The sequence below is a fragment of the Manihot esculenta genome, chromosome 10 (genome assembly GCF_001659605.2).
Source record: "Manihot esculenta cultivar AM560-2 chromosome 10, M.esculenta_v8, whole genome shotgun sequence".
NCBI lineage: Eukaryota > Viridiplantae > Streptophyta > Magnoliopsida > Malpighiales > Euphorbiaceae > Manihot > Manihot esculenta.
In genome coordinates this window covers 10,920,376-10,942,112 of record NC_035170.2, presented here as the reverse complement: position 1 = coordinate 10,942,112, position 21,737 = coordinate 10,920,376, and the positions used below count along the sequence as shown (strand labels likewise).

At 35.3% G+C, this 21,737-nt stretch overlaps 1 protein-coding gene across 9 annotated transcripts in view; it reads left to right on the top strand.

Moving 5' to 3' along the window:
- Positions 1-2,725: 2,725 nt before the first annotated feature.
- The window catches only part of LOC110624107 (ADP-ribosylation factor GTPase-activating protein AGD4), a 63,625-nt gene continuing 44,613 nt past the window's right edge, over positions 2,726-21,737 (top strand). For 3 of the 9 annotated variants that reach the window (XM_021769197.2, XM_043960612.1, XM_043960611.1), the window contains exons 1-7: positions 2,726-2,891; positions 3,284-3,387; positions 10,877-10,953; positions 13,760-13,860; positions 18,627-18,697; positions 19,526-19,588; positions 20,612-20,656. In XM_021769197.2, the coding sequence (XP_021624889.1) occupies positions 3,340-3,387; positions 10,877-10,953; positions 13,760-13,860; positions 18,627-18,697; positions 19,526-19,588; positions 20,612-20,656 (405 nt within the window). In that variant the 5' untranslated portion in view covers positions 2,726-2,891; positions 3,284-3,339. The other 6 variants (XM_021769193.2, XM_021769192.2, XM_021769194.2 and 3 more) reach the window with 6 other exon arrangements.

Sequence of the window (21,737 nt, the reverse complement as noted above, 5' to 3'; positions counted from 1 at the left end):
GTGTATTCCAGAGATGCAGAGGAGCATGCCCAGCATCTGAGGATAGTTCTGTAGACACTGAGAGAGCATGATTTGTATGCCAAGTTCTCTAAGTGTGAGTTTTGGTTGAGGAGCATTTCCTTCTTGGGACACATGGTATCAGCAGAAGGGATTGAGGTAGACCCTAAGAAGATAGAGACTGTAGCTAACTGGCCCAGACCCACGACAGTGACTGAGATTAAAAGCTTTCTGGGACTGGCAGGTTACTACAGGAGGTTCGTTCAAGACTTCTCGAAGATAGCTGCTCCTATAACCAAACTGACTCAGAAGAACCAGAAGTTTGTCTGGTCAGACCAGTGTGAAAAGAGCTTTGAGGAGCTCAAGAGGAGACTGACATCAGCACCGGTGTTGGCTTTGCCTGTCAGTAATGAGGATTTCACAGTGTTCTGTGATGCGTCTCGAGTGGGATTGGGTTGTGTTTTGATGCAGCAGGATAGGGTGATTGCTTATGCTTCTAGACAGTTGAAGAAGCACGAGTTGAATTACCCCACCCATGACCTTGAGATGGCAGCAGTTATCTTTGCACTCAAGATGTGGCGGCATTACCTCTACGGGGTTAAATGCGAGATCTTCACCGATCATAAGAGTTTACAGTATATCCTGAGTCAGAGAGAACTGAATTTGAGGCAGAGAAGATGGGTAGAATTGCTCAGTGATTATGATTGTAAGATCCAGTATCATCCGGGTAAGGCGAATGTGGTGGCAGACGCCCTAAGCCAGAAGTCACTAGGCAGTTTATCCCATATAGCAGTAGAGCGGAGACCAGTAGTGATGGAGCTTTATAAGCTCATAGAGGAAGGGTTACAGCTAGAGTTGTCTGGTACGGGTGCGTTGATAGCACAAATGAGAGTGACACCAGTGTTTCTGGAGCAGATAGCGCAGAAACAGCATGAGGAACCTGAATTGATGAAAATTGCCAGGACTGTTCAGTCAGGCAACAGTGCAGAGTTCAGATTTGATAGCAAAGGGATCCTTCGCTATGGGAGTCGACTTTGAGACTAAATGATGTAGCCAAAAAACTGAGTTATGCTGTGATTGGGTAGACTCGCAATAAAGAGAATGTGAGGTGGTGGGATGTCCACGGCAGCCATTTCGATACTCAAATAAGTATACTGAAGAATGGGATAAATGCAATAAATTACTTAGAACTTGAATAGTGTAAGAAAATAACATATCTTTGTCTCTGTGATATTTCTTCTTTTATACTATAAAAAGGTGGAGATAAATATAATATTTTTAGATAATTTGACGATGATGTGGCTGGCTGTTTGATAAGAAATATTGCCAGCTAATAGGTTGGTGATGTCATGATTACAGATATAATAGGATGTGCTGGACTGTGTCTGATAATGGTAACTTTATACTAAAATACGTCCTATTTAGGAGAGGACGAATGTTGATGATAAACTGGGTGTTTGAGCTGTCCTAGTTTTCTTTCTTCTGGTGGAACTATGCTTCCCACTTACTAAATCTTTATTACCTGATCCTGTCATGTGGTAACAGTTTATGATTTATTTTGGACGATTATTATGTAGTATCAAAACTAAATCGAGTTTAAATGCCTAATCAAATTAAATCAAATTAAAAATATATTGGTTTTTTTTGTCTATCTTTGGTTTTAATATTAAAAGATTACATAACAAGAAACTTTTACAAACAATTAATCAAAACATATCAATAGAACATCCATAGTAAAACCATCCAATCCATGCAAACTATAACATATAAAAAATAGTTTTGATCAACACAATTTCGGATATTAGACAATATTCTCTAATAATTTTCATAAAACAAAACGCATCTAGATTACTCAAACTAATTAGAACTGATTTAAGTTTCAACGTTTAAGAGTTTTCAACACAAAAGGCAAATAAAGTAAAATAGAAAATAAAGAACACACAACGACTCAGAAATTATAGAGTAGAAATCATAAAAAGTATAAAAAGTATATCTTGATTTTGTTTGATTTGTCCATCAATTTTCATTTTAGCCATTAAAAAGTTTACATAAAAATAAACTCTTCCATAAAACATAACCATATAGATCAATGCAAAACATAATATGTAAACACATCCTTAGACAACAAAATTTCAGTTATTGGACTATATTCTCTAGCGATTTTCTTAAATGCAAAAATTTAGATTAATGTAACTAATAAAATTGATTTCAAGTTTTAACAACCAATATTTTATAAACATAAAAGTAAATACAATTAAAAGACAAGACGATCAAACAACTATTTGGAGACCATAATGCGGAAACCATAAATATGTTTGGAAAACTAATTTTTTATACAAATTCAATTAAACCAATTTACTTATATTTTAAAACGTAATAGTTAAAAGTAATTCAATTATTTTAATTTAAAAAATTTCAGTTTAAAATAAATAGAAATTAGAAATAAAATTATATTTTCATTGTGTAGTTTATATTAATTTGTGCATTTTATCGGCAAATTAAAAATTTATAAGAGCCCAAAATTCGGGTTTTATTTTTTGACATAAGGATTTGATGTTGTATAATACATTCCATCCGATTTTGGGTCATCTATTGACCGAGTCAAGAACCGGTCAAAACCTGCGGATAGATAAACATGGTAAACCGCGTGAACAGGTCATGCTCAGCTGAAGACAGTTGGTCGTTCTCATTTCAACACAAAAAAAAAAAGAAAAAAGAAAAAGAAAAACAGAAAAACGACAAGTCGTTCATAATCTACCTGTTCCTAACCGCGATTGTGTTATTTCTCATTCCCTAATTCCCTTCTCCGCTTCCCAATTACAAGTCGAGCTTCAACTCCCATCTCCATCTACGTTTTGTTTTAATTCGGTTCACTCAAGCTCCTGCGGTTTAAGGTTCCACTTTTCAACTCGCCTCCCTTTGTTTTATTTATGAAGAGTACATGTGCCTTTAATGATTGGGTTGAAGCTTTGAACTTGTGCATTTGTCGATTCCTAATCTATCTTGCCATTGCTAGTTTAATTGATCCGAGTTTTCCCTTTTATGGATAAGTTTTGGTGGCCTTATTGAGGATCCAGTGGAATGGGATTCCAAGTTACTGAGAACTTGCTGGATTGCCTATTTATTTATTTTGGAATTTTATCGCTCAACTTGTTAAATGAGCTTGTGAAGATGGCTCTTTTGGCTATTTCAGATTTTTTGATTCCATATCTGGTATCTGCTGTTTATTTTTGGTTTAGATTGATTACCTCTAGGTTTGAGTAAATTGTGTGTGGAATTGGATCAGAGGCTGAGCTGAAGAGAAAGAAAAGGAGGTATTTATTTATTTAAAGAAGAGGGAAAATGGCTGCCTTCGTCAATCTAGAAGATTCTCCAATGTTCCATAAGGAGGTAATGCATATTCATCCTCCGATTTTTCTTCATAATTTTTTTTTATTCTAAACCCTTCCGTCTGTTGTCAATTTCAATATTTTCTTTGGTCAGTGGAATGAAATTGTTGCATTTTTCAGTGAATTTTGACAATTTCATTAGTTAATAGAATTAGGAATGCAACCGCTGCACTTTCCATTTTCTGATTGAATTTTGACAGAATGTGTGTCTCTACTGCAGAATCATAAAAGAATTGCTGAATTACCCAGAAACCTCCTTTTGAACTTTCTTACAAGTCTCATTTCTTTGATATTTGGTCAGGATGCCAATCGATGAAAACTTAAAAGGAATTCTAGATAGATTGCAAATGTGATATCGGAGTTGGGCTTAGGGTTTGAGTTTCAAAAAATTGTGGAACAACTATTTCGAATATTTAGTTGAGAGGTTTGCTACGATTTTTACAAGATAGTACTAGCTTTTATTTTTTATAGAATGAAATTATTTTCCTTGCTTCTTTAGGGGTTTCTATTTCTAGGAGGCTTCTAAAGGAATGGCATTACCAATATCTGGCATCTTTGGGAGTTTGACTTATTGGTTTCTCTTATAACCCTTGGAAGATAAACTTTATCCTTTACTAGTTTATTGAATTCTATGGTTTAGAAATGCCTATTATTTGTAAATCAGACTACATCAACAGGAGCTCAATAAATCTTTCCAACATTCAAACCTTGTAAATCCTTGTAAAGCTTTACATAAGATGCATAATAATGAAGTAATTAAAAATATTCATGAAATCTTTAAACGTAAGCAGTTTTTGACTCCATGTTAATTTGGTTATCAATAAATTTATCAAGACTCCAAGTCTCCAACTAGGGAAGTGCAAGTTACCAAGGGTCACCTTGGTAAGTTAAACAAGGAAGTAGAATGCTCTAGGAAGGAAAGAAAGAATTACCTGATTCAATAGGGGAAGATGAATATTCTAATACATTTTAGGAATTTATTCAATTGTAGAATTAGGAAATTTGGAGTTTTATTATTTAGGATTATTATTATTATTAGTTTTATTACTATTTTCTATTTTATTTTTTGTATTCCTAATTAGAATGGGTTCCTAATCTTAATTTTATTAGAGTAGATATCTCTATAAGAAGCCTAGTCTTCTATTATTTTAGCAGCTTTGGATTATGATAATTATTTGATTATGATAATTATTTGATAATGATACTGTAGAATGGCAATATTTGTTGTATATTACAATAGAGATTATAACCTATTTATACATGAGAGACTGTATCTAAACAGGAAGGAAAATCAAGTCTATGATCATGCAATCCCTAAGATTAAGCAACTGACACATCTATTAATATTTACTTCCTATATTAACATATTTACTTCCTATAACCTATAACACTCCCCCCAAATTGGAGCATAGATGTTAATATACCCAGCTTGTTAAATATATAATCAACTCGAGTCCCATTTGGAGCTTTAGTGAAGATATCTCCTAGTTGTTCTCCAGTTCGGATATGTCCTGTTGAGATTATCTTTTGTTGGACCTTCTCACGAACAAAATGACAATCAATCTCGATGTGTTTAGTCTTCTCATGAAATACTGGATTGGAGACAATGTGGATAGCTGCTTGATTATCACACCACAGCTTAGCAGGCACCGAATTTGTGAGCCCAACTTCTTCCAATAGTTGACGTACCCACAAGACTGCACAAACGGCTTGTGCCATGGCTCGATATTCAAATTCGGCATTAGAACGGGAGACCACATTTTGCTTCTTACTTTTCCATGAGACCATGTTACCTCTCCCAAAAATACAATATCCAGTAGTTGACCTCCTATCAACCTTCGAGTCTGCCCAATCAGCATCAGAAAACATTCAATATTTGAGTGTCCATGGTTACCATAGAATAGGCCTCGCCCTGGGCCCATTTCAGATAACAAAGAATCTGTCCCATAGCATCCCATTGGGCAACAGTAGGGGAGAACATAAACTGTCTTACCACACTCACTGAATATGCAATATTAAGACGAATCACCGTCAAATAATTTAGCTTGCCAACTAATCTTCTATACATTTCAGGATCTGCAAATGGCTCACTGATCTGCAAATGGCTCACTGTCTTCTGTAGTAAGTTGAAGGTTAGGGGTCATTGGGGCACTACAAGGCTAAGCACCCAATTTTTCTATTTCTGCCATCAAACCAAGAACATATTTTCTTTAAGATAAGAAGATGCCTTTCTTATACAGTATAACTTTGATTCCTAAGAAATATTTCAAGGAGCCCAAACCCTTTGTATGAAATTTTGTTTTAAGAAATTCTTTTAGGGATGTGATGCTAGCAACGTCACTTCCTATGATAACGATATCATCCACATATATTACATGCAGAATTACTCCACTATCAGAATTTCTATAAAACACTGAGTGATCACACTTACTCATCTTCATTCTAAACTGTTGAACCACCTCACTAAACCTGCCAAACCATGCTCGAGGACTCAGTTTCAAGCCATAGAGGGATTTTCGAAGTCTACAAACCTTGCCTTACTTCCTCTGAGCAACAAAACCAAGTGGTTGCCCAGTATAAACCTCCTTCTAAAGGTCATTATGGAGAAAAGTATTTTTAATATCCGGTTGATGCAAAAGCCAATCATATGTAGCTGCCAAAGAAATAAACAATCGAACAGATGCGAGCTTGGCAACTGGAGAGAATGTATCAGAATAGTCAACTCCATAAGTTTGAGCTTAACCTTTGGCCACTAAACGGGCCTTGAGGCGAGCAACATATCCATCTGGGTTTACTTTCACTGCAAACACCCATTTACACCCAATAGCCCGCTTTCCTGGAGGTAAGGACATCAACTCCCAAGTACCATTAGTGTCGAGGGCCATCATTTCCTCTTCCATTGCAGCATGCCAACCAGGATGGGACAAAGCCTCAATAACAGTTTTGGGGACTGAAATAGAATCTAAAGCAGTAACAAAACAACGAGAAGGAGAGGATAATTGACTATAAGAGACACAAGACAAAATAGGATGAGTGCAAGTACGTTTACCTTTGCGAAGAGCAATGGGCAAATCCAAATCAGACAGTGAAGGATTAGTGGGAGCAGGATCTGTCAACGAAGAAGCGGGTAGCGAAGTGGAGTCAGAGTCCTCCAAGTGTCTAGAATACACATGAAAGATGGGAGGGTGACCTGGCACATGAGCGGAAGGTGTAGGAGTAGTCTGAGGAGACAGAGAGTGAACAGTGTATAACAAGAGGTCATCTTCCTCCCCCTGGGTGTTATAAACAGATGATGGCGGAAAAAAAGAGTGGACTCAAAGAATGTTACATCAGCAGACACAAGATGCCGATTAAGATAAGGAGAAAAACAACGATACCCTTTCTGACGTCGAGAATAGCCAAGAAAGACACATTTGTGTGATTGGGGATCCAATTTAGTAACCTGTGGACGAACATCACAAACAAAACAAGTACAACCAAAGATACGTGGCTCAATAGGAAACAAAGATTTAGTGGGAAACAAAATGTTATAAGGGATATCACCATGAAGGATGGAGGAAGGCATGCGATTGATCAAAAAGCAAGCAGTGGATACAACATCAGCCCAAAAGCATTTAGGTACTTTCATTTGGAATAAGAGGGCTCTGGCTACTTCAAGAAGATGTTGATTTTTTTTCTTTCGGCAACTCCATTCTGTGAAGGAGTTTCAACACAAGAGGACTGATGAAGAATCCTTTTTTGTAACAAATAAGATTGAAATTCCCCAGAGGGATACTCTTTAGCATTATCACTTTGCAATATACAAATGGAAATATTGAATTGAGTTTGGATTTCAGCATAAAATGCACAAAAGATAGAGAATAATTCTGGACGAATCTTCGTTAAAAATAACCGAGTAGTACGAGAGAAATCATCAATAAAAGTAACAAAGTACTTAAAGCCAGACTTAGACACAATAGGATAAGGACCCCAAACATTTGAATGTACTAACTCAAAGGGGGACGAAGCCCGTTTATTGACTTGAGACACTGTAGATAAACGATGATGTTTGGCAAATTGACAAGATTCACAATCTAATACAAACAAAGAATGAAATTGTGAATATAACTTCTTCAAATCCGAGAGAGAAGGATGCCCCAAACGACAATGAACATCAAAAGGTATTAAATGCGTGGAACACGTAAAGACCTTATGACTCACGTCCTCTACGAATAATCTGCTTTGTCGAAAGATCCTGAAAAATGCAATGATCAGGAAAGAATGAGACACAATAATTCAGTGCATGAGTGAGTTTACTAACGAAAAGCAAATTAAACGCGAACTTAGGAACACATAACACAGAGGATACAAAAAGAGAAAGGGTTAAGTTGACATGACCAGAATCCATGACAGAAGATTTAGTGCCATCAACAAGAGTAACATAAGAAGACAATGCATGAGACTTAAGATTGGACAAAAGGGTAGAATTACCTAACATATGATTGGTAGCACCAGAATCAATAACCCATTTGGAGGATGAAGACACAAGACATGCAGTAGAGTTACCTTACTCGGCAATTGCAGTGATAGAGGAGTTAGAGGATTTTAGAGTTACCTGGTATTGGGTGAATTGTGCATACTCATCTGCAGATATCACAACTCCCTGATCTGAAGAGGCCTCAACTGCCATATGCGCCATTTGTGTGCGTTGATTCTTATTCTGTAGTTTCTGACATGTCTTCTTAGTATGTCCAGGTTCACGGCAGTAATAACAAATGATTTCTCCTAAGTTTTCACCAAAACGCCGAGATCTTTTACCATCATTAAAACCTCCCCTTTGCCCACCTCTGTTATTCTGTCTGCCACTGTCATTGCAGCTAACAGGGGCACTAGTGGGGTGTGAAGGAATTGGAGACTCTGTATGCAACACCCTAGTGAACACATCATGTAAGGATGATATTTCAGAGTCAGAAAGAATTTGAGATTTAGCTCTCTCAAACTCTGGAGGGAGACCTGCAAGCAAGCTCATAACAGCCATTTGCTCTCGTTGAGCCTGTTGAGTTTTCACATCTGTACTAAAAGGTATCAATACATTAAGTTCTTCTTAAACTCTTTTAAAATCCATAAAATAGGATGTCAAATTTCTATCATTTTTATCAGCTCGGTAAAACGCCTTACACACATCATAAATACAAGAAATATTCCCTTTGTCAGAATATAGAAATTCCAAATATTCCATTAATTATTTAACAAATTTACAGTGATTAATAAGCCTAATCACCTCACTATGAATAGAATTCGGATCTGCAAAAATAATTGAGAATCATCCCTCATCCAATCTCTACTAGTTTCATTAGTTAGATGATTCTTGGTTAGATGATCATCCATTCCAATACTTCGTAAATCAATACTTCGTAAATAGATACGGATAGTTTTACTCCAATCCAAAGAATTAGATCCATTCAATTTGTGTTTCGTGATTTTAGTCATCACAGGAATCACATGAGTTACGGTTTTAACTTCAGTTATAAGGACAACCAACCCGAAGCAATAAAAATAAACACAGAATCAGAAGTGAACAGTACCTGGTAAACAAATGCCCGAATATGAACAGTACCAAAAACACCTTCACTCAACACCCGAACGGCAAACAAACCCCAAATCTGACGAGGGGACGGTGCGGCGACTTCGACGATGGTGACTGGAGCAGCAACGGAGCAGTGATGCACCTTCACGCGTTGGCGCATGTAATGATGGTAGGTTGTTGTCGCGGCGTGTGAGGCCCACTCACCGGCCGAACACCCGTCGGTTCTTCAACGAAGCTTCACTTGCGCTCCGGCATCCTTCCTAGGGGGCGGTGAGATCCAAATGTTACCCAATATGGGTAACCCAAATGAACAGAGTCCTAAGTTTCCAAAAAAAATTTTAAATTTCTATGGGTGAGGCTCTGATACCATGTAAAATGGCAATATTTGTTGTATATTTGAGAATGAGCTGTCTTTTTCTTTTAAGGATTTGTTCCTTGTTTTCCATTTGTCTTCCTTGTTTTATGTCACTGGAGGCAGCAGCAATTGATGTCGTTTCTCTTCTTAATCTTGTTTGTCTTTCTTTTTTCCCCTTTTCCTTTGGAGACAACTGGCAATGATACTTGAGCAGAAGCACTGTTTCTTTTGTGCTTTTGACCCCTTGGTGTAGATTTGGTGAGGGTCAGAGGGCTCACATGAGAATAGGAGAAAATAAAAAAAGGACATACCTAGTACATAGCTGAGGTTATCTGCTTTTGGCCTTTTGAGACGCTGAGGCTTGTTGTGCCTGGGCCCTGGTGTGCCTTGTGCCTCAAGCATTATTTTAACAACATTGACTCAGACAATTTACAAAATGACTCAAACCAACTAAGAACTAAAAATTTAGTGAAATATCCATTATTTTAATCTTTAATCAGTAAATATTTTTTTACAAAAATATTGTATTGAGTAATAAAACATTACTTAATGAATTTTAAAGTTGTTTACAATACTTACCAGTGCCCTTTGTTTCTTAAATGGGCTGATAGTATTAATGAAAGAAATTAGAATTTAAATTAAAAAAAGCCCCATCATATACTTGGATAAGAACAGAAAAACATACACTAACAGAATCACAAATGACCTCCAGTAGTCACCCCCAGAACCAAGACTTCCTTGTGGTATTAAATGGATGAATTAAAGTTATTATTAAAAAATTAGAGAAAAATTATAAGAACCAAAAGTACAAGTTGAAGAAGTATCATTGTTTTGGCTGATTGGGCAGTTCAATGAACATTTCAGTAGTGCTGTTAAAAGAAAGAATTCAAATAAAGTGAGCAGACAGATATTTGAGGTGAAATGAGTGTTCATGTGACTGTTGGCAACAAGCAATATGTGCTGTTGATTCAGCTCCTGCAATGATAATGGCAATTTGTTTGCTTAATACTGGATTCTAGATGGTCAGTAAGTTGCAATTGATGTGATAGTGGTCATCTCCAGTGAGGGAGTTGAATGGTAGTGGAGGCATGTGAGTGTTGACCTGCTCCTTTTCTCGTGCCTTGCACCTTGTTGTGGGCTTGTACCTAGGCAATCAAGTGAACACTTCTGGTGTTGTAACTTTGCCTCACATAAGTTTAGAGCAGTTGCTCTTAGGCTTGATGTGCCTTGCACCACACACCTTTTAAAACTATTCTCCTTTACTTATATTTGAACACTTGCCTCTGGAGTCTGGAGTGTGCTTTTCTTGAATAATAATGCTTATTCATCTCATTAACTTTCTTTTTGGTCTTTCTTGTGAAAGTGACATTACTATACTACCATAAACCTTTATCTTCACTTGAGTCTTAATGGTGCCAAGCTTCCTAGAGCTAGTTTCCACAAATTGTGCAATTCCTTTATTTATTATGATTTTTATTTAATTGACCAGATAAATAAATTGTTATTCAATATAGTTTGAATAAAAAGGTTGTTCTTGTGATAATATGGCAATTTCCATTATTTGGACAGATATGTTCTCTTGAATATCTAGCCGAGGAGTTGAATGATCGCTGTCAACAACTATACAAAGGGTGTAAGAAGTTTATGTAAGTTTCCTACAGTCGTTACTTACAAATGCTTCCCTTTTCACCAAATTGTATTTTGTAATACTTGTATAAATTTTGTTTTGATGGTTTTAGGTAATGAAAGGAATCCATTCTGCTTAAATTTTGGATAAATTTTGTTTTGATGGTTTTAGGTAATGAAAGGAATCCATTCTGCTTAAGTTCTAGGCAAGCTTTGTTTTGATGGTTGTAGGTAAGATATCTTGGCTTTTGACCAATATGTGTTAAAAGAAAATGCAATTAATGATAGGGAGATTTACATTTTAGTCTCTGGGTATTACCATTATTAACAAGTCAGTCCCTGCATTTTCAAAAACCTATTAAAACGTCCTTAACTTTTCTCTCCGTCAATGAAATAGTCCTTTTGTCATCTTTTCCGTTAAAAATAGATAAAGGATGAAAGAGAAAATTTTTAAAATCCAATTTTGCCATCAAATAAAACTCTTTATTTAATTTTTGGATATTGCTATTATTAACAGGTTAGTCCCTACATTTTCAAAGATCTATTAAAACGTCTTTATCTTTTCTCAGATCTATTAAAACGTCTTTATCATTTTTTTCCGTTAACGAAATAGTCCTTCCTCCTCAAAAAAGAAGAAAAAAGAAGAAGAAGATGATGATGATGAAGGAAAAGAAGAAGAAAAAAGAAGAAGAAGAAAAAGAAGAAGAAAGAGAAGAAGAAGATGATGATGATGAAGAAGAAAAAGAAGAAGAAGAAGAAGAAAAATCTCCTCCTCCTCCTTAAAGAAGAAGAATAAAAAGAAGAATCGAAGAAGAATCAAAGAAGAAGAAGAAAAAGAAGAACCAAAGAAGAAGAAGAGGAGGAAGAATCAATGAAGAAGAAGGAGGAGGAGGAGGAGGAGGAGGAAAAGAAGGGGGGTAATTTGGTATTTTGCTATATTTTTAACGGCAAAAATAGACGGAAGAACTATTTTGTTGACGGAGAGAAAAGATAAGGACGTTTTAATAGGTTTTTGAAAATGCAGGGACTGACTTATTAATAATGGCAATACTCAGGGACTAAATTATAAATCTCCCTTAATGAGAATATGTAATTTTGAAAAAATTTACCAAAAATATGGTGGTTTGAAGGAGGGGAATTCAAAAAGCATTTTACCGAAAGGTCATTGTTTTGGGATAGAAAATATCAAGGTTTGTGCTTCAGTTCATGATATTAAATTAGGCATTGTGGCTTATTAGTCAACTCATTTTTAATTTGCCAAAAGTATTTATTACAAATCTAGGATGATTTTATTTGTTCCTGTTTATGGTCCACTAGTAGTAATTTTTTTTACTTGGCATAAAATATCAAAAAGATTCGTTGCACATTTGATTTTTTTGTATTTGTTACTACTTTTTTATATTTATATGTGCTTTTCATTTAATTAAGTTTGCTATATAAGTTTTCAATTACCATCATAACAACTAAGCAATACAAGCTACTTAAAAATCTTTCCAACCCTCTCTTACTCTTTCTCCATCTCTCTTTCTCCCTCCCTCCCTCTCCTTCCCTAAAGTTTCAATCACTCTATAAAAAAGACCTCTCTCTTTCTGCCCTTAGTACACTTTGTTACTCTCCATACAATAATTGTCTCATTCTTCTCTCTCAAAATCTCTCATAGTCACTCTACAACCAATTTTCTCACTCTTTTGAAATACTCTCTGATAATACAAACTTTTTATTGGACATGATTCTCTTCTCAATAGTAACACACACGGAGACACATATATATGGGAGAACCAATGTTACTGTTGTGGCTTTATTTATTATTAATGTGGCGAGCTAATGTTATTATGTTTTATGGCTGGTCAATTCCAATTATTTTGCTTGCACAATAATTAGGTGTTCTCTAGGGTGCTAATATGATAACCATTAAATCATAGTTCATGTTTGCTTTGTTATGGGTGAACCTTTCTTATTTCCTCCTTTCTCTCTCTATGTCCAACACCTATTTTTTGTCTATGATTACTTTCCCAATTCATTTGGGGAATAACAAAATTTTGATGCTTTAAATAATCCCAACCTCCTCCTCTTTATGTCCAATACCTCTTTCTATATCTATGTTTACTTTCTCTGGATATTTGGAGGATAACAAAGTTTGATGCATTTTATTCTTTAAGCTACTATTTTATACTTTTAAAAAGAGTATATTCACTCTTTCTCTTCCACAATTTCTGTTGAGATACTTTTTGTAAATAGCCTAGATTTGTAGTGTTTTGTGCATAATTTAGGTGCTTAGATTATGTGATATAATTGGGATATGATTAAGCTAATTAGGGGATTGATTTATTTTCTTACCTATTATGTATTCTTGTAAGCAATATATATACCTCAATTTGCTTGAGAGCTTGAGGGGAATCATTAAACATCATTCTCTCACAATCTCTCTTTCTCTCCTTTTTTCGTCATTGTTTCATGGTATAAGAGTCTCTATACCGATATTGGATCTTCTGTAAATATTTTATACTCCAGTATAGTTCTGGATGTGAGGGGCGTGTTGAATCTCATATCGGTTTGGGATAGGGATAATGTGCTCCTTAAAGGGTCATAGGTATTTCTCCCCCTTGAGCTAGCTTTTGGAGTGAGTTAGGTCTGACCTAAATTTAACAATTCCTATTTCTGTTCATATCAAATTTCTTAATTTAATTGGAATGTTACACAGTTGTGATGCTTTTTATTCTTTCAATGACTATGATATACTTTTCATTTGGTTCATTCTAATTCATAACCAACAGTTGAAAATGTCAAAAGAGGAACATTGCTAATTTCTTGTTTGGTTTTCTATAGGGTAGCTCTTGGAGATGCATGTAGTGCAGACAACACTTTTGCTGATTCCTTGGAAGCATTTGGTGGTGGACAAGATGACCCTGTTAGTGTATCTATCGGAGGTTGATCTCTCTTCTATTCTTCCTTTGTTATTGGAAAAGCCTAGCAATTGGTTTCTCTCCCTCTCTCTCTCTCTCTCACAAAGACATTCACACACACACACACACGCACTTGGTTGGGTTGGGAAGAGAGGAATCGGTAAGACATTAAGGTAAGCTTTGATTAGAAAAAGTAAGAAAAAAAGATCTAAGGTCCCTTTGTCCTTGTTAAGGAAGGTCGACCTTGCATATTATTTCATGTATGTAATTATTGTATTCCTAAATAGTAATAGTAGCGCAATCATAGGAATTACATTCCTATTGGTATGTGTGAATATATATATTATATGCATACATATTATCTCTTTCTTGGTGAATATGAGGAAAAAAAATTCTCTTCACGTGGTAAAAGAGCAAAATAAATTACTGGTGAGATTTTGTTTTAAAGTTTTGGCTTTGCTTTTGGTCTTATTACTGTCATCTTCAGATTTCCTATCTAGGGTGATTTGCTTGTTATCAACCCTCTTAGTAGGAAGCTTGTCTGGAGATTGGCCTGCAATTCAAGATTGGTAATTGGATGATGTGCATTTGGCTCCCACACAACACCCTTTAGTTTTGTTGCATGTTTTCTACTAATAGTATGCCATCTTCTGTCTTGAATGATGACATTCTTTGTATAACTTTGTTTCCAACTAAAGCTCGCATCTATGGTTGTACTTGCTTTGTATGTGGTGTTCGTTCACAAGTTTTGGCTTGGATCCAAAAGTCTCATAAATATATCTTCTATTCCTTGCGCTAAAAAGGGTACAAGTATTCTCCTCCAACTTGTAACTGTTGTCTTGTATTTGCTAAGATTACATTATGTAAGTCTACTCCATACTTTCCCCATTTGTCTGTGTATGAGAGTCAAGGGAAGGATGACAATCTCTTAACCTGCACTGTCTATCCATTGTCCTCTCCTTTGAATCCTCCTAGTCTAGCAACTCTTAGGTCTTCTATAGTTCATATCTATTATAGGAGACTGGAGATGTTTAATTCAAGCTCTCCTCCTACTTCTTCTTCTTAGGAAGATCAAGTTACTGCTCCTTCATAATTTTGACCTTAATCTTCCCATAAGATGAGTTACCTATGCTTCCCATAAAATGGTGGATGCCCTAACTGTCTGTGCCATTGCATTATTTCCTAATTGACATCCTTATTTTCTCCAAAACAGGCTTGAGATATCGGAGAAACTGGATCACCCTCCAACATATATAAGCCATCATGCTGCCTACCATTGCCAATCCTCTTTCCTATGCGAAGATCCTAAATAACACAATGATCAGGAAAGAATTCAATTTTACAATTAAGGGCATTGGTGATAGCACTGATAGATAAAAGGTTGATAGGAAAGTGGGGAACACGAATGACAGATGATAATTTAATATTGGATGTGCAAATAATAGAACTTGTTCCGGATATGGGAGTAAAAGAGCCATCAACAATTCTGACACTATCTTTGGTTAGAGAAGGAAAATAATTGAGAAAGCCTTTAGAAGAACCTGTCATGTGTTTATTCGCACTAGAATCGATAATCCATGAAACATTATTAAGAGACGAAGCATTACTTGACTTTACAAAGTTAGATGTGGCACCGGAGGACGAGTAATCAGAGTTAGGAATCGAGACCCTTTTACTTTTTGCCATGGTAAAGATTTATGAATCGTGAAAGAATAGGAGGTACCCAAGGTTGTACACACAAGAGAGCCCAATCGATTCACCAAAAGGCAGGGTAGCGGCACGGGAAGGCCGGAAAGATGGTCAGAATTGTTGCCGGAGTGATCGGAGTGGCGAAGCAGCGTCGGGCGATTGGTCACGCGTCGGGAAGTGATGGGTCATGCGCCGGAAAGGGGAGGCAAATGAGCTTCATGCGCGGGCTTTTCCGGCGTTGGAGCTGGGCAATCGGCCGGCGACAGTCCTGGTGCCGAAAGTGAGCGAAGGAAAGACTCCTAGATGGGTTAGTACCAAAAAAAGGTAGATCTAGGGTTTTGAAACCCTAAAGAGGAAAAAATTAAATTTGAATCCTAAAATGAGGAAAAAGCTCTAATACCATGAAGAATTTTGGGAAAAATTTAGAGAATTCTTGTATTTCACTCTTAATCTTTACAATTGGTCTATATGACTATTTATACACAAAGAATTATATCTAAACAGGAAGCAAATAATCAAATAATAATTATAGAGATAATTAAGGATCCTAATCAAATCAAATCATATCCCTAGAATCAGTTAGGATAAGCAAATAAGTCAACTGGCTGCAACAACTCCAATGGGGAAGGCAGTGATGAAAAAATATGGGTCTAGGTAGGTGAGTACCAAATTTAGTTGTCTAGGGTTTTGAAAGTCCAAAAATTAATTGGAACCTTAATTAGGCAAAGCTCTGATACCATGAAGAATTTTGGGAGGAATTTTTAATTCTATTCCAATTGAGTTGATCTTTAAAGTGTTTGAGTATTTATATATAAAGAATTAATCTAAATTAGAAATATTTACAATAAAAATAAAATCCCTATGATCAAGCCTAATTAGGATCCCAAAGATTTGAATCCTCCTAATCAGGAATATTCTATGTTGGTCAACAGGTTCTAAATTTACAACTTGTAGCAAAGGATGATAAGTTCTTTTAGGATCTTCAAAAGTGCAGGAGATTGTTGAGTAAGTTGAAATATTTTATAGTAACTCATTCGAACATAGCTCATGTCGCTCATTGGAAAGCTCTAGGACAAATCTTGTGCTACTTGAAGCAAGTTCTAGGACGAGGCTTATTATAGTAATAATGGACGTTCAAGTGTTGAATTTTTCATATGCAGATTGAGCATGATCCAAAGCTGATAGGGAAACAACTACTAGATATTGTGTCTTTGATGGAGGTTATTTGGTATTATGGAAGAGTAAGAAGCAAAGTTTGTTTTCTTGATTTAATGCTTATGGTGAATGGATACTTCAGTTACTAGATGAGATTGGATGACTTCAGTACTTGCTAGACGGTGGTGTCATAATTAAGCTACTTACATTGCTTCCAGTTCAATATTCCATGAGCGAATTAAACACATTATGATTGATTGTGATTTCATTTGAGAGAAATTTAACAAAACTTCATCTCAATTGGATACATCAAGATTGGAGAGCAATTAGGAGATAACTTCACAAAAGCTTTCAATGGAACTAGGGTGACTGCATTTGTAACAAGTTAGGTGTCATTAATATTTATGCCCCAACTTGAGGAGAAATGTTAAGTCAGACCTTGGATATTATTTAGTGTATATTTGTATTTATTGTATTCCTAAATAGTATTGTAGTAGCACAATCATAGGGATCTTCCTAAGTGGATGGGACAATTGTATGTTCTGTTTCTTGATCAATATGAGAAAACATACTCTTCACAGTCCTCTAGCAACTACACCAATAAGCTAATTACTTGCAAGCCTACCTAGTGGTATTGTACAGCTGAAATAGCATAACGTTACCATATTGCCAAACTTCATTCTCCTACGTCTTGATGTCCTATGTTCCCAAGCCACTCCTAAGTATTGCAGCTTTTCCATCAATTCTACTCCTTTGTTGTCGCATCTATGGTATTCCTTTATTATCTCCATTGCTGCTGATGATGATGATTATCTTTCAGTGGATTATTTCATTCTGAAAATTAATTTCATTTTTGTTTTTGAATATGGTAGTTGTAGATTCTTTTGGATGAATTTTGTTAAATTTGGATCAGGCCTAACTCACCCCAAAAGCTAGCTCAAGGGGGAGGAGTGCCTATGGCTCATATAAGGGGCACATTGCCCCTTTCCACAACCGATGTGGGATTCAACACATCCCCTCATGCCCAGAATTTTACTGGTGCTTGACATATTTATAGGAGGCCCAACATTGGATGGGGAGACTTTGATATCATGTTAAATTTGGACCAGGCCTAACTCACCCCAAAAGCTAACTCAATGGGGAGGAATGCCTATGGCCCATATAAGGGGTACATTGCCCCTTTCCACAATCAATGTAGGATTTAACAAATTTCATTCACAACTTTTATCTTTTGGAGAAAAAAAAGAAAGAAAAACCCCTTTGCAACTGATCAATCGAGTTTTTTATGTGAAAAACATTTGTATCCTTATGTTTAAGTTGATAAAGTATAGTCACGTTTGATGACTATATGCACTTAATTGTTAAATAAATTAAATATTCAACTAAGCTTTAATGAAAAACTAGTGAGGATTTGATATGTTAATCCTTTTCCTCTTTTATACTTTGACAAATAATTTGAATTTTCCTTAGTTACAAACAAGAGAAGTTTCAACTTCCATTCCATATACAGGCAAAACAAACAATTTATCCTTTTCTGTAATGCAGTAAAGCCATGATTAGTTAACAATTCTGTTTCCTCTTCTTTTGACATGCGCATACTTCTAGCATCTCAATCATCCCAATCGATTTGGAATATGCATTCTTCATCCAGTTAATGGCATTTTCCTTTCCAGATTATTTTCTGCTATATAAAAGTACTTGCCCATAATGTTTACGAGAATTTAATAATGTAAATGTAATACTACATGGCTTGTGTATAAACAGTTACCTGTCTGCATAGTTAGGTCATCATTACATTACATATTTTTGGGAGTTGCAAATTTGCCATCATTTTACAAACAAGCTTTGCATGATACTGAAATATTGAAGATTTTAGTTTTTAATCTTCAGGAGTTTGATAACAGCCAAAATGAAAATTTATCTGTAATTTTTTTCCCATGATGCAGGTCCTGTCTTAACCAAGTTCATCAATGCATTTCGTGAGCTTGCTACTTACAAAGACCTTCTCAGTTCTCAAGTGAGTGCTCAATTTCCATGTGATGAGGTCCTTGCTATTGCTAATGGTACTAAATAATGATATTCTAGTTTTCTGTCTTTGTGTGAAAGTGAAAAATATTGCTTCATTGGTATAGTGGTCAAGTTTGTAACTTTTTGGCATTTTCTCAAAATTTTTGTTTTTTGCTAGTGGCCCCAAACTTTTGTTCTTGGTCATTAGGCCTCTTTCTCTTTCTATCTCACAATGAAGGTTAATATTGTGGGAAAATTTAATTGAAACTCAAACATTGACATGAACTTGGCATGAAATCCTTCATGTAGCTCAACTCAGTGGGTAAGTTGGGCGTGCTAGCAGCCCAAGGCTGCTTGACCCTAACTTTTGGATAATGCAGCAACCTAAAAGGTCAAAACCTGAAACAATCCCAACTGAACCCCACTTGTTTTAACATGGTTGCCATGAAGAGTGGTTCTGTTATTCATGAATTTTTTTGGTTCTACCTCTTTTTATAAACTATACTCTTTGGAAGTGAGAAGGTAAAGGAAAAAGATGGTATCACCATCATGGAAAATCAACTTAGAAAAAAATAAACATTATTTTGGTGGGTAATATTTGATTAAGCGCATTTTGAGAGTTCATTTAAAGTTGATGTAGCATCATCACAACCACAAATAAAAGATCCTATTTTATCTAAATATTTGTTCTTTGAGAAGTTTTCATATTTAACTTATGGCGTTTTCTCCATTACAGGTGTAGCATCATCACAACCACAAATAAAAGATCCTATTTTATCTAAATATTTGTTCTTTGAGAAGTTTTCATATTTAACTTATGGCGTTTTCTCCATTACAGGTAGAGCACGTATTAATTGATCGACTTGTACACTTTATGGACGTTGATCTAAAAGATGCTAAGGTGCTTTATTGTGCAACTATCTCTAGCATGATGGTCCACCGAGTTTAAAGTAAAAGATTTTTTCAATTTCTAATCATGGAAAGCTCTAGATGTCATTGTGCTAGCATAAACTAGATCAAGCATGATATCTACATTCCTCTGAGGAACTCCTTAATGTTTAGAAAGGAAATTTTACTGAGATAAGAAACTTGGTCTTGGTGGTAAGACATCTTCGTATGCAAACAAATAAGAAATAAGTAAAGCAAAATAACTAGTAAATCTAAAGGGATCTCCTATCTCATGATATATTTGCTAAAAAAATTATCAAAGAAGCTTTAGATGCAAATTTTTCTTAAAGGAGAGGAAGGGGGGTGCAGCTCTTTAAGATTTTTAAGATATCAAGTCAAATAAGATGCTAATAGATTGGAGGAGCATTTTTGTTCCCAACTTTATGAATGGTGAGATTTATAATTGCAAAAATTATTGGGTTACCGTAACCTTAATCCAAGTTAATCAGCATTTGTTCCTAATGCTTCAATCTCTAGAAACCGATTTTGGTTTGATGCTTGGAAGTTTTATTATGGAGGCTTCTTTCTCAAAATTGGGGCTAATGGAGAAACATATGGAGGAAAAAAATACTTGACTTCCTTGTGGTTTTTATCATATCCACAGAGAAGGCAATCATATGTTTTCCTTGAAAAAATTGTAATGTTTATTTTTTCCTTTGTAAATGGAAGAAGACAAAACAAGTATAGCTACTCTAACTAATTGAGGAGAAATCGTTTTTAGGTCATTCTTAACAATCCATCTATTGGTAATTTCTGATAGCACTATTTAGGGCAAAGAATTGTGAAGCAGAATATGGACGATAGTAAAATAAAGTAGAAATCAGATTTGTCCATTTTTTAGTGTTACTTTTATCTTTTAGGGAAGGGAATGGAGAATAGATCAACACAAATCTTTTCTTTGTAGTTTAAAATTTTGGATGTGCATGATTTTGGGAACTGGTATCATAAACTAATCAGTATTTGTTTTTTTCTCCAGGAGTCTCGCAAACGCTTTGACAAAGCTTTTTATGCTTATGATCAGGTAATTGTGATTAAAAAAAATTATTGTTGAAAATTTTATTGTTTGATACTGAAATTTCTATTTGCATGGGATAATGTTAGTAAATCAAAAGTTCATTGTATGCATAGATATAGATGCCTCATGCCTAAATGCATGTAGAACATTCCTATATAGTCTTGTTCATGGGCAGTTGTTCTCATATGGGAATAACAAAAGTAACATATGAATATGCCAGTCATTCTTTTTTCATCCTTTGTTCATCTTCACTTTTCATGGGACTCTGGCAGCAGTTGCAGGGAAAAAATATTTATGAGAATATGCTGATATTTTAGATTTTCTATTTAGAGTCCATTTGACATTGTGATTGAGTTCTAGAAAAACACTTTTTAGAAAAAAAAAGTATCATTAGATGCTATTGAAAAAATATTTTGAAAAAAGTAATGTAATTTTGGTTTTCTTATGCCTAAAGTATGTGAAATATAATTTTAAATCAATTTTTAGTATGTTTTTACCTAATATATTTAAGAAGGCGCTTTTTCTCAGCAGTAGCTCTAATAGCGATTGCCAAACAGACCCTTAATGTGCTGTTAGACCTTCATATTATATATATTGAGCATATTACCTGAAAGGAAACTTGAGTCTTTGCAACTTTAGTAGATCCTATTATGTGCTGCTCACAATTGTATTGGGATAACAGTCATGATTTCGTTGTCCTTTAATAAAACTTTCTTGTATGCCTGGGAATACTGCTAGTAATAAAAGGGATGTTGGTCCATGTTTCTGCTGTTGCACGTTTCTTAGTTAATGATGTAATATGTATTGTGTTCTGCTCTTACAATAAGAAATATCTATGCTAGGGAAGAGCCAATGGTCATTTTGGTTCTGCACCAAATCAAAACTGAAAAATCAAAATGCAATTTAGTGTACACAGTACGTAACTGATTATACAGGGTAACTGAAGCATACTAAACTGAAATAAATTGGTTGCGTTTGGTTTTAAACTATTGTATATACCCAAATGATGTTGTTGCGATCTTTTCTATTTACCTATTTTCAACGAAATGTCGTTTCTCTTTTGATTCTTAGCATTCACACTTAAAAC